Source organism: Diabrotica undecimpunctata, chromosome 6, assembly GCF_040954645.1.
Source record: "Diabrotica undecimpunctata isolate CICGRU chromosome 6, icDiaUnde3, whole genome shotgun sequence".
Classification (NCBI taxonomy): Eukaryota; Metazoa; Arthropoda; class Insecta; order Coleoptera; family Chrysomelidae; genus Diabrotica; species Diabrotica undecimpunctata.
The window spans coordinates 140,961,523-140,976,117 of NC_092808.1; the positions used below are offsets into that span (position 1 = coordinate 140,961,523).

The 14,595-nt window shown below is 32.0% G+C and overlaps 1 protein-coding gene across 5 annotated transcripts in view; it reads left to right on the forward strand.

Moving 5' to 3' along the window:
* The window catches only part of LOC140443985 (sodium-coupled monocarboxylate transporter 1-like), a 244,311-nt gene that overhangs the window by 172,927 nt on the left and 56,789 nt on the right, over positions 1–14,595 (forward strand). For all 5 annotated transcript variants that reach the window (XM_072535536.1, XM_072535538.1, XM_072535540.1 and 2 more), the window contains one exon: positions 10,058–10,212. In XM_072535536.1, the coding sequence (XP_072391637.1) occupies positions 10,058–10,212 (155 nt within the window). The remainder of the gene's footprint in view (positions 1–10,057; positions 10,213–14,595) is intronic.

Here is a 14,595-nt window from a genome sequence, read left to right on the forward strand (position 1 = left end):
TTACAGTTTTCCCATCTGACAATCTCCATGTTTCTAGGTGTATTCTTTTGTGTTGGAAATACGTGCTTCTTATGATCATATTTCTTTCTTTTGAAAAATCTATTAAGAAGTGACTATTCTCGTTTATTACTTTAGGCAAGCTATATTTTTCGATAGTGGGTAAGTATAAAATTAAATTCTACCACTACAAATAAGTATATAAGAATTCTTAAAGAAAATATAAATAAAGATACAATTGTGCATATGTCGCTTGTTAGCGTTTTAAAGTTACGCAGATCAACACTGATTAAACCAGAACTTAATGTGATTAAAATGCTTATTAATTACCAAAATAAGACCAAGTTGATATTAAACCCGCTGATATTTAGAAATTGACTGGATAGTGATGCTTCCCAAAGGTCTGACACTAACGATTGCTAATATCAAGGAGGAGTTTAACTGGCAGGAAACTGATAAAGTTTCCCGAAATTTCCCGAATCGGGAAATTAATCTAAATATATATACTCCCTAACCGTAGGCTAACAATTTCCATAAATCGCTATTTGTTTAATTATTCCGATTGGCGAATTAGAATGCATTTATGATTTGCATTTTATTGTTACACTACGAAAATTTGTTGAAATGGTCATAAAAGAAAAAAAATTCTAAAATTCGACATGCAAAACAATAAAATCTTTGTATTAATTATGTACAATTAACGCAATTTTTTTATTTAAATTTTTATTGCTAAAATTAGTTTTTTGATTGGAACAAAGTACGAATTATATATTTTGCTATAAATATACATGGTATAAAGACTAAATGCTTAAATTAATTTAAACCGTGACTAATAAAGATAAAGAACTACTTGAACTACATAAATTTATTATTTACGTGCATAAAAAAGGAAATACATAATGGAATAATTTAGAGATGTATGCAAAAAAAATACTATACTTAAAAATGTACATAATTGTCACTCAAAGTAAAGGTATATCAATTTTTGCTTATGCTTTTCACAAACTGGGGTTTGAAACACAAACTTCTCAGGTACTAGCTGAGGCAAAATTAATTACCTTATTGGTAAACGGTCTAAACGGTATAACTTTTGCAAATGACGCCAAATGTCAATTCGGTGTTGACACTTCAGTAACAAAACGCAGAATACAAATCGACAAGCTTTAAGTCGGTTTACTCCGCGAGAACTCGGAATAATTGTTTACTGTTTTTGCGCAACAATTCGTCGGTTGTGTTGGCGCAGCGTTAATTTATTGCCAGATTTCCTGACCGTCCAGCACCAATATTCCAGGAAACGAAGCTTAAAATGGGACAAAGCCTTGCAAATTTTTCGGAGAAGACCGATTTGCATAAAAATTTGGGATACATTTTAAGATACACTCTACTTCAAAATCTATATTGTGCCGACAGGCGCTTTTTATTTTTAAAGGCTGAAAACTATCCCTACTTGACGAAATCTGTAAAAAAAAGTTTAAAAATAGTGAAATTTGGTTCAAAAGAATTAAATAATAATTGTATGATTGTTGATTTATTTCAACTCTTTAAAAATTCATTTTTAAGGGTAAACACCTCCCGTAATTGCTCAAATTTATTAAAGAAGGTTAAGGAGGATAAAACTTAATTGATATTCTTAATATAATTTCTGAGTATTTTAACCCTTTAAAATTTATTTTTTGTGAAAACTACTCTTTATTCCGAACTCTATAAATAAGTTTATAAACAGTGAATGTTAAAATCACTTTTAAAAGTTCTTCAAGAGCAGGCGATTCTTTCATTTTTAATGGATGCAACGATCCATCTTTTGAAAACCATCCCCAGTAAGTTGGTTTATATTGTAGTTTCCAAGCCACTGCTGGACCTGAAGGTAAGTCCTTTTTGAGTGCTCATCTAAAGCATCTACAGTAGGCACGAGTAATGACAACTTGATATCGGTATATTTTATAGTAGCTTTGATGAATGACTCGTATTGCATTCGGTCGAGTAAAACTTTTAAGTCCTCACCTTTTTTCAATTTATTAAACTCTTGAGTTGTTTCGTACAATAAAATTAAACAGTACCAGTACTGATGAATAAATTGCCTTATCTTCTTTGGCTCTGGCAGTTAAAATTACAAGTATGTCGACATCTTCCATTTTTTTCCAAAAAATTGATTGATTGGATTTTTAAACATAAATTTTTTATTTGGTACCTTAGAAAGTTCTGTAAAAAAGCGTTTTGTGGGTTCTTATCAGAGCTACAAGACTATTAATATAAAAACCTTTAAAAACTCTTAGTTTCAAAAACTGGTGACTTTGAAATGGTTGGTAAAGGTAGTTTTTGCATGTTTGTACAAGTTTTAATTATCAATATCTCACTTAATTTTTGCTGTATAAAAATTTTCGCAAACCAAATTCTGGGAAATTAAAAAAGCTAAAATTGTATTTATAAACATTTTTTCGTATCTCTAATGCTAATCTTTCTATTTTGAAGAAAAGGTCATTTTTAACCAAACTACAAAAATTCGTTATTCGCTTGTAACTCCATTTTTCTTTTAAACTGATAATTCTAAGTAGGTAAAACCCTTATAATGTAATAGTAATATATGAATTAAAAAGATTAAACAAGATCAACGACTAACTTTAGTTAGTGTGGTAATTAGGGGTAATTGTTTCAGCTCATTTTCTCGCTGAAAAAAATAGGGACTGACTTTTTTCATCATAAGTCGTTTAACGACTTGTGATTGGCATTCGACGAAGAGTTAACCTATAAGAAAGAATAGTTCAATTCATATTAGTTACAAAGAACATTAAAAAAACCATTTTGTTTATTTTTCAAAAGATACATTTTTGTTAAATACAGTATTAAACGCATAATTTTTGACTTATTAGCAGAAAACTGACTAAAAACATTGATTTTTTCGATATGAAACTAACACTTTCGATAGCAAATAACTCGAAAACTATTATTTTTATCACAAATGAAATTCAAATTAAAAAAGGAGTTAGACAAGGATGTGTGCTGTCACCAATGATATTTAATCTCTATTCGAAAGAAATTATGAAGAAAGCATTGGAGGAAAAAGAGATTGGGATAAAAGTTAACGGTCAACCAATTAATAATATTAGATATGCAGATGATACGGTTTTAATAGCGGAGACAGTAGAAGACCTGCAAGCCATTTTAAACAAGGTAGTGAAGAGAAAGGGTTAACAATGAACGTCAAGAAGACGAAATTCATGATTATTTGAAAAACAAACAAAGATTAAATGCAAACCTGTATATTCACAATAACGAAATCGAACGGGGCACAAATATAAATATTTGGGAACAAGCGTTAATAACAACAATGACATCACAGAAGAAATAAAAACTAGAATTGCAAAGGTTCGAGCTGCTTTTGTTAATATGAAGGACATTCTGGGAAGTCACGACATTAACTAAAACCTGAAAATGAGATTGGATAGATGCTACATCTTCTCGATACTGCAGTAGGGAGTAGAGACTTGGACTTTAAATAAGAGCAATACCGATAAACTAGAGGCCTTCGAAATGTGGATATACAGAAGAATTTTGAAAATACCTTGGACAGACAAAATAACAAATAGTGTAGTTCTTCGAATAATGAACAAAGAACGGGAGCTGTTGATCACCATCAAGAGAAGAAAGTTGGAATATCTTGGTCATGTAATGAGAGGGAAAAAGTACCGATTGCTCCAGTTAATTATCCAAGGAAAGATTCAGGGCAAACGAAGCGTGGGGAGATGACGTATATCTTGGCTGCGCAATTTAAGAGACTGGTTCCAGTGCACATCTAACCAATTATTTAGAGTAACAGCTTCAAAGATACGAATAGCAATGATGATTGCCAAACTCCGTAGCGGAGAGGGCACTTGAAGAAGAAGATTATTTTTATGAAAAAAAAATGAAAAGAATATTTTTTGGTTAGAATTAACTTTTCTATTAACTTTTGTGGTCAAATTATAATAATTGACCATTTTTCTTTTAAACTAATAATTCTAAGTAGGTCAAACTCTTATAATGTAATAATAATACATACATAAAAAAGACTAAACAAGGCCAACGAATAATTTTACTTAGAGTGGTAATTAGGAGGCTGTTTCATCTCACTTTCTCGCTAAAAAAAATAGGGACTGACTTTTTTTTGTTCATAAGTCACTAAAGTTTTGTGATAGAAACTAAATTTTTTTAAAAATACTTTATATCAGTTTCTATAAGATTTTTTCGAAAAATTCAGTTTTCCCATTATTTGACTTTGAAACTCCAAAAGTAAGCATTCGACGAAGAGTTAGTAAAAGTGCCTTTCGGCATCATATAGATTTTGATTCTTGGACTGCCCACTACTTATTCTCAAATTTTCAAGTAATACGATCTTTTCCTAAAAAATGGCGAGGTGAAAACCTTCGTTTACTGGACTACAAATTGGACATTGGACAAACACTGCGGAGTTTGGCCACTCGCCTTGAAGAGACTGGGATCACACGAGATGTTCCCCTGACCCCGAAGTAGCCGGTCTACTGAGAATATCGCTGCTGTTGCCCAAGATGTGGAAGAGGAGTCCAAAATATCGACAAGATGACGTGTACTTATAAAGTGCAGACAATACATCAGATGTTAGCTGTTGACTGCCAACCACGTCTAGCATATGCTCAAGAAATCCTGAATCTCAACGAAGATAAAGGCGATTTTTCATCGAAATTATCATAAGCGATTAGGCTCATTTCTATCTTAGCGATTATTTTAATAAACAAAATTATCTTTTCTACGCCACCAAAAATTCTTGTATCATCCACTCAAAGTTACTGCATGATGTGCTGTTTATGCTGGAGGAGTTATCGGAGCATTTTTCTTTAAGAACGCCGCAGGCGTTAACGACTGTTGTGGAAAACACGCGCTATTGATCCATAAATACCAAATTTTTTCTTCCTCAATTGGATGAATTGGGTCAAGATAATGTGGTTCCAACAGAATGGTGCAACACCGCACAATACTCGAGCTACAACCGCTAACTCTCGTTTTGGTGATTAGCACTGGCCGGCTAGATCACACGATTTAACCGTTTCAGACTTTTTTATGAGGTTTATTTATTTAACCAAAATAGGTCCTTTGAAAAACCTACTTGACGGAACTTGTGAATGTACAGTATAGAGGACTATAAATAAATGGTTCTTTAAAAATTCAATTTAACATTTTAGTTTCATCCATAGACATTTTGGTCCATATTTATTATTTCCCCTTCGTTCGTTCTTGTAATTCATCTGTTTTTTTTTATTACATCTTACTGTTCTATATTTAGCCCACTATTATATTTTCTCATAGCCATTTTGTATTTGATGATAGTATCTTAAATCTTAATGTTTTGTAGATATTAACAATAATGTGGAAAAATAAGATGACACATTTTTGCACACACAAACTCTGGTAGCATGAAAAGATTATTAAATAATTTTAGGAACAAAATTAAGTGTAGTTAGGCATGGTTTATGATTTAATATAAAAATATTATTAAATGTTTATAACCTTCAACAGTAGATTTATATAAGCGCAATATTTACCATAATTAATATGTTTAGCTTATCTCTACAAGTGCAAAAATATTAATCTTACATAATATTTACATACGTAAAAGGAAAATATATCGAATAAATAGATGTTCCTTTAATTTTTTTAACTATGTAGTTGATCTACACAACATAGCTGTTTCATACAAAATATATTACAATTTAACATCCAAATAATTTAAATATTTCATCAGCGTTGGCGACGCGCAGAAAAAGTCTAGCAGGTATCGATCTTATTTCGTCAAAAGGCATTTACTGTTTACAAGTCTGCGCAATTAACGGGTCCCGTTCGTATTCTGTTAATACCAAGCAAGCAATTTAATTTAACCCAGGCTGTGAAACTTGTACACCCCTTAAGAATGACACTCGGGTGTTACAATTCATTGGGGCGAGGAGGATTACCTCTTATAGTCAGGAGTCACTCCACCGCGCCCCAATGCTCCAGACCATCCCTTTCTACCTATAGCACTCTGATGCGCGATAGGGGCACAACTATCAGCAAAGTGCTTGTCGTGTGGAAGTTCTGGATACAACACGATATCCTATCCCGATCAAAGCAGGTTAGCGTAAGGCACTATTTTCCTGCTATCTCTGGTGACTTATCATCGAATCTGAAATTGCTTGCGTGGGCCCCAAGTCTCCGGGCTACGCCCAGTTCGGCGACTTGGCGCTCAAGGATATGGGTCTCTCGTATCCGGGTTTACGGTTTCTTGTTAATTTTTTTGGTGGCTTTTGCCTTTCTGTTAGTAGTTTTGTAATTTTTTTTTGGTGGCCGGAGCAGTTTTTTAAACTTTTTGGTAATTTTTTTTGAGAGATGTCTAAAAAGTAATATCATTAGTCATTATAAAAATTACCAGTGCTATGTGCTGGGTTGTCTTCTGTTGATAGAGCTACGTTTTTCTAAACTTTATAATATGTTGGCCAAGATTTGCTGTAGGTTTTTTATTCTTCCATCAATGGAAAGCATCATATCTTATTATCTCTCGTAATATCAGGCTTGGGTGGTTATCTAGAGGGTTAGGTTTATTATTATTTAGCTGGGCTCTGTATGTTCTTCCACTGGGTATGCATTTGGAAATTGTTGGACCTCAAGTTTATTGCATATATAGTTTGTGGCTTTCTGGAGCGCAAGCCATATGAGTTGGCATCCGTGATGTATTGGAATTGGGGTGTTAAGTTTTTTTTGTAAAAAATCTCCAAGTAAAGAATGATGAAGACGGGGATATTAGACGCAGCTTTCTTGGTTAACCTGCCTCTAAGTGAGTAGTTATAAAGGGTACTTGGTAAGTGTAGCTTCTTTGTTGCCTAAATTCTGCTTATTTTATTTTATTGGATCCAATGATCAGTCTTTAGAGGAGCTTGTCGACTTTCTAACTAGTATGCTGGTCTTCCTAGTTTAAGAGTAGCCATGGTTTTTATTTATTTAAATAGATTTGGTAGGTTACCTGATTTAAATGTATCTGTAGAAAATTTAGACAACCAGATTTTTGCAGTTTCGAGCTCGAAACTAAAGTGGAAGACCAAGTGAATAGAGCAAACAGAACCGCAGGCTACCTGAATGAAACAATATGGAGAAATAACAATACTTGGAAAGAAATGAAAGGCAGAATTTACAAAACAGTCATTAGACCAATAATGACAAACGCAACAGAAACACGACCTGACACAGAGAGGACAAAAAGGATGTTAGAAACAGAAGAGATGAAAACACTTAGTCAAATATGACGTATATGCAAGCTGGAGAACATCAAGAACTGGATAAGAAATAGAAGAGTAGAATGCAACGATCATATAAGCTGAATGACGACAAATAGAGTAATAAAGACAGCAAGAGGAGGTTCCCCAATAGGAAGGATTTTTGCAGATTTTTTTAATGAATTAAGGATTCCAGGGATAAGCCATCTCTGTCAGATCTCTTGCTAGATTAATTATATTTAATAGCATTTGAGATTTCTTCTTACATGTACCGAAGAAAGTACTCTGGATTCTAATGGAGATATAGTTTTAGAAGTTTCTTATTTATAGTACAGTAGACTCCCTCTATAACGAGAACTGAAATGGCAGACTAATTACCTCGTTATAAGCCGATCTCGTTATATCAAACAACAATAATACTGTGCATACATATGAATATGTAGTTTTCTAAAACAATAACTTCCTATAGTGAAGCCATTCGGGGCAATATAAGATGCTAAATATTGCTATTGAATGGCGTTTTTGAAAAAAAGTCTTTACTTTACTTAAAAAGTTTACTTTTATTGTCAATGATATACGTTAAAACAAAAAATCCTCATTCTGTAAATCTGTATAAAGCGTATTTTCAAGGACAACATAAACTATTGCTTCTGCAATTGGAAAAAGTCTGTCATTTTTGACTGCTTTAAATTGTCCAGTATTCTATCTATCATATTTTCTAAAGATGTGAAACAGTTGTATACTCCTTCATTTCCGTTTTGTCTTTAGATAAAGTTTCTTATAATGTTTACAGCACTTTCCACTTGTCTATTAGGACCTTCTTATTATTATGTGCGAATTGTCAACTCCCTACAATGACACTTGTGAATCATAAATTGTAAATTTCGGAAGAAGTTTATTGCAGGCGGCATTTAAAAAGAGTATTTATTTATAGCAACGGCCGGACCAAAAACGTAAAAAAACACGTTTTTCGATCTTATTTTCTCTCGTTATAACCAAATTTGCCTCGCAATAGGGAGTTATAGTTCAAAAGAAATTTCACAGGACATCTAATGTACCTCGTTATAAGCGAAACCTCGTAATAACCGCATTCGTTATAGAGAGAGTATACTGTAGTAGAAATATTTTTATCCTGTACTCCTCTTGTACTCCTTTATAGTATCTACTTTTGGGAGGCTATTTTTTCTTTCTTTCATTTTCTTCTTCTGGTTTTATGGTTAAATTTTTTCTAGGGATTCAACTTGATTTGCCCATTTTTTTATTATAGCTGCGTAAGAACTCAGAAGAAGTTGGTTTAGAATGGCTTGTTCACCGGTTTGAAGACATTCCTAGTATGTACTGCTTACGATAGCCTCTAGGAATGTATTTATTTGCTATAAAAATTACTGCATCTTTAAACCTTTCATAATTTTTGTATGGTTACGGGATCTATCGCCAGACTTTATCGAGCTTGTTGGTAAAAACGGTAAAAATCTTGATAATAATCGGACTATGCTGGCTAAGGAGATACAAAAAGAAAACGTGATTGTCATCTTTAATTATACTTTATTAAACAAAATATATGATAACAAATTCCTAATTAAGAATCTAATTTAATAGTCCATTCGTTAGAGATTTTATCTTTAAAAACGAGACGAATGCTGAATTTGGCTGAGAATATAAATTTGGAACCCAAAAAAGATGCAAGAAAATTTGCCTGTCCTACCCCTAAAACCCCTAGCCTAGGAGGAAAACGGAAAAAGTCGATTTAGCAAAAATCTGTATGCAATAATAAAAAATGTTTTAAACAAGAAAGTAGCTGAGATAATTTTGAACAAAAATGTTTATTGGCACTTTTTCTATAGAATGAACTGTTCTCTCAAAAAAAACGCTTGAAGGGACCGGCGATTTTGAGATTTTAAATGCGAGTTACGCTCATGAAATCACTGCCGGTTGTTTCTAAAAGCCCGGAGGTAGGGTAGAAGACTTTCTAGCACCGTTTTTTGGGTCCAAAGATTGACATTCTGAGCAAAATTTAGCTTGTTAGTATGATTTTTAGAGATGCAGTGACATTTTTATCTCTGACGGCTGGATTATAAATGTGTAAACGGAAGGAAAATGAAGTGACAATGAACGAACAAGACCCTGTTATAAAAATAATAAAGATGATAATCATTATAAACAAAAATTCTGCAACTCTTCAGAGATTAGATTCTATTATGTTGTCTTTCTTATCGTTTACTTTTTGGGCGTCACCTTTTGTCCTTGCTGAATATTTAGATCTGATAGCTAATCAATATCCGTCTTGTTAATTTTACAAGTTTCCCTAAAGGTCAAGTCTAAGATATAGTTAAAAAGTATTATTACTTATCATATTGAAAAGAAAAAAGTGTTATTATAAGCAGAATAGCAGAATGGATAGGAGAAGCATAGTGAAGACAACATAAGATTATTCACGGGCCAAAAAGAAATATGGAATTCCAATGGAATCAAATTCATTGAAAAAATCTCCTTACTAAAAAATTAAAAAAGTAATAGGTCAAGATAAATACCCTTCACAATAGCCTTAATATTTATGGCTATAAATATTTAACCGTATTATTTTATTATTATTTATATAAATTATATGTAATATTTGTTTATTTATTATATATAATATTATATATTATATATAATACTTGTTTATTTTATATTTATTATATAATAAATATCTATATAATAAATATTATATATAATATTTGTTTTAAATATAGAAGTATACTTTTATTTATTGTTACATTTATTTTATCAAAATTGAAGAACAATACCTATCATTATTTGTGTTTTAGGGAGGTCTCAAAGCAGCCATTTGGGCAGATGTAATGCAGGGCGTTACAATGATAGTAGTTAGTATGGCGATCATATTCCAAGGCTGCTTCGAAGCTGGCGGACCTCTAAAAGTCATTCAAGTAAACAAAGAGGACGGAAGGCTAAACTTTTTCAAGTGAGTACATATTATCTTGTTTACTTATGTTGGCAGTCTCTTTTGCACTCGTTTAACCAAAATATTGCGATAATTTTAATTAGATAACATGTAACATCGACTATCTTGTTTAAAAATTGAGAGTTAATGATATTTTTTGGATTTTGCGTTTTGCAATTTACAAATTAAGATAAATGATTTTTGTTGTATTAAGTTAGTTTTCAATTTCACCATATTACGAAAAGTATTGTTTATTAACATGTCTTTTATCTTTTTATCTCAGTTAATAAAAATCTACAGTTAGCATTTTAAAAAAAATAAATATTGTAAAATATAACTAAAATTTCCCTTTAAACTAATATGTTTGTTGAATTCTATAATGAGTTAAAGTCTACTCTATACTTTATATATAAAACAGCTCTTTAGACCTGGGGACCCATGGCTTTTTTCTTCAGTATTTTTTTTCACTCATCTCTGTTTTTCGTCTTATCCTTCCAGTCCGGTATTCTTAGTTTTCTTACATCGGTTTTAACCTATTCTAACCACGTGCTTTGTGCTTTTACTTTTTATATGATGCTTGGTTGGTTGCAGAGTTCCATTAGTTCCTTATTTGTTCTTCTTCTTCATACGCCGTCATTGTCCTTTGTTCCTCCATATATCGTAATATATGCCTTGCCCCAACTGATTATGCAGGGAAAGATCATCAAAGGAAAGAGATACATATGGAGCCGTAGAATGTCATGGCTGCATAACCTGAGAGAGTGGTACGGATGTACATCAAATAAACTTTTCAGAGCAGCCGTCTCAAAAGTCCGAATAGCTATGATGATTGCCGACCTCCGCCGCGGAGATGGCACGTGAAGAAGATATCGTAATATATTTCTTTCCCATCGTTGAAATTTTTATGTATTTTTTGACTTCACAATCGTTTTATAAATTCCGATTTTCATATTCATGGATATTAACTTAGAGTTGATCATTCTGTTTTGTGCTCCTAAAGCTTAACTTCTTTTTGATTCTTTTCTATATTTGAGTATCTTCTTCGGTTCTATTTGTTATCGTTACTCCAAAGTATTCGAATTGATCCGAATTGTTTTATGTTCGTTTATACATAGTTTGAACTTTTTCAGTATTGTTTCCATTTTTTTTGCATATTTTTATGAGTTCTGATTTTGATCTCGCAATCAATGCAATATGGTCTGCAAAAGCGATAACTTGTTGTCTTTTGTAGTAAATTATTTCATCTATATATCTATCTCTACACAACCTTGTTGTAGAATAGCTTCTAGGGTAAGATCTCCTGATCTTAATCCCTTCCTGTAAGTGAAAGTATCTGATAACCTTTCTTCCAGGATCACTTTATTATTTAATGTTTCTTTTAAATAAGTGATGCATTCGACCGTTACTTGATGAAAATTCATTTTATTTAACAATAAAACACTAAGGACTTTTGATGTTTCAGTATACAGTGTAAAAAACTAAATAATCTAATTTGCAATAGTAAAAAACCCAAAGTTCATTATACAAAAAGTTTTTCTGACCATATTTTTTTCAATATATTTATAAATTTAACAGATACTAAATTTAGTAATAGCGAGATACAACTTTTATAGAAGAAATTTAAACACAACTTGCCTGAACATATTTAGGTATAGGGCATAATATATAGGTATATATAGGTATAATATATATATATATATATATATATATATATATATATATATATATATATATATATATATATATATATATTTAGGGCATAGGTCTTTTGAAATTTCTTTTGATCTGATCATCTTGTTGGAGATCTTCCTTGTGAGCTTCCGCTTTCTAGCTTCACTTGAATGATCAGTATCTCCATAGTGTCTATGTCTGCCTTCGTTGCACCTCCAAAAATTTAATTGTTACAGTTTGATTTTGCCAGATAGTCTTTTACTGATGTATAGTTCTTTCTATTACTCCTGTACCGGATATATTAAAGAGTTGGCCAATCTCATTTTTTGGTTTTTTGAAATATTGGGATATTTCCATATTTTAGTTCTTCTCCATAGCGATCTTGGCTAGATTACATGTAGGTACGCTTTATATCCTCCTGGAGTGTACCTGTGTTTATGATCAGTGATCGCAGATACAAGAATTAGTTTACAACATAAAAGCGCTCAATTTTGGTTATATTTTATGTGGATAATAATTGTTGTGTTGTCTCATCAGTAACTATCATCATTTTTGTTTTGATATATTTAACTCCACACCACACCTTGGATTCTTATTTTCAACTAGCCGTAGGAGATCAATCAGGTCTTCTTGACTGTTGCCAAGGAGTGCAGTATCGTCGGCTTAGCGTAGATTATTTATTTTTCGAACATTTGTTTAGATGTCTTTTTCTCATCCTTACAGCCCAAATTCAGCCTTAATTTGGTTCAACTACTATAAGAGATTAAACTTTCACATACAGATGTGGTCTATGGCATATTCTCTTTTTTTACACTACCACTAGAAGAACTCGTATTATATGTATTCTATTTTTAGAAGACAGAAATACTTATATTGACGGAAATTTATCTAATATCATTATGAGTAAAGAAATCGAAACGATGCTACTTTATCATTATTTATTCCTTTTGCGTTTATCTGTACGCAGGTTTGGCTTCCCTAATTACATTTTTCTGTCTGGAGTCATAACAAAATTAATCCCTTTCACAGACTACTTTGCTTAGCGTCCCACACCTCTCTCTTCTACTCACCAATAATTTGAAACTCTGCTATTATTTTTATAAGGTAATTACAATTCTCATTCTACCTTAAGCATGCCTCACGTATTATAACCTAAGCTCTCTTATTTTTGTATCAATTATGCCACACTATAAAAAGGAGAGGGAGCTAAAATTATGACTTATAGAGAGATTAAAATATATTGGCTCTAGGCTAAACTTTTCTTTCCGATAACAAGCGCATTGTGGAATCAATCCTGAAGAAATCTGAGTTGCTCAACAATTATAACCAACGTTTGAGAAAGGATGGTTAGAAAACTGCAACTCTTAGTATACCGTAATTTCGGGTGACTTTGACTCACTTTCGAAGTTTGACCATAGATTTCAGTATTCTAAATACATAAAAGTATATTTCTTAATTTATTTGTATTTGAGTCTTTAACTACTTTTTTACAAAAATTACACTAAAACACAACGAAGCGCTTACTTTATTACAAAAAAAATAAAAATGTGGTGTGCAAACTCACCCGCTGGTGTCGGGCGACTTTGTCTCAAGCTACATTTTACATTAATTATCTGTGATTATTAGTGTTTGCGCTTAAGTTACCCTACAAGATGAATAATAAATAAACATTTTATTAGTTAAAAAAATATTTATTTAAATTTCAAACAAAAAAAACTAAAACTAAAATGAAACTCTACATAGGACCCTCGGTTTACAAAGAACATCATTTTTAAACAAAAAATGAACAATAAAACAATATACAAGCTTGTTTTTAAATCTGGAAAGAAATATCGGTTATGTCCAAGTTCCAATGGCTCTGTGAAATCAATATTACCCAGGTGGTAGGATTTTCTTACGTTGACTTCGGGCCATTGCCACAAACTTCAATTTTGCCAAGTTTTAAAGTACTTATTGGCACTCCGAATTCTATTGCAGCTTTTCTTTGAGATAGGACTCCATTTCTGATAGCTTCTAGAGCTCTTTCTACTGTGTCTGCAGTGTAATTTCCATAATTTCTACTACCAGCAACACGTTTGTAATTTGAGGGCATCTAAAAAAAAGTCGTTAGTTCTATACAGTTAACAAACTCTGCAGTTGTTACAAGGCTAAATTCAAATTAAAAATCAGCATTTACTTACTTCAATTTAAATATAGAACCAACGAATAACCAAAATCCAACATTCAACAAACTGGGCCAAAGTCACCCGAAAACCGTTAAATTCTGTACCACTTTGCAAATAACAACCGACCTTATTAGCATCTACGTTTAGACTGAAATACTGACGCTAGGCGGGTAAGAATTCACAGATATTCAATGTGCAGCTATGCAATTAATCTTACTCTTGGAAGTATTATTGGTTGCCAACCAATTTTTACAGTCAAGAAATCTTACGTAAAATGGCTATATTTAAAAAATTCATTTTTTTCTTATTATAACCAGTATTACCGTGATTTATTAAAATTTTCCTAAAGTTAATATGGTACTGATGTTGAGGTATAATGAAATTTACATGATAATATATTGTACATACGCACTATTTACTAAAATATCTTTTTCCCAAAATGAGCCAAAGTCACCCTGGCGGGCCAAAGTCACCCGAAATTACGGTACGTGTGGAATTCATTCCACAAAAATTTTCATCGTAAAAGTCTCAATACCAAGAAGTTGCCGTCACGTCTAATCTAAACTGA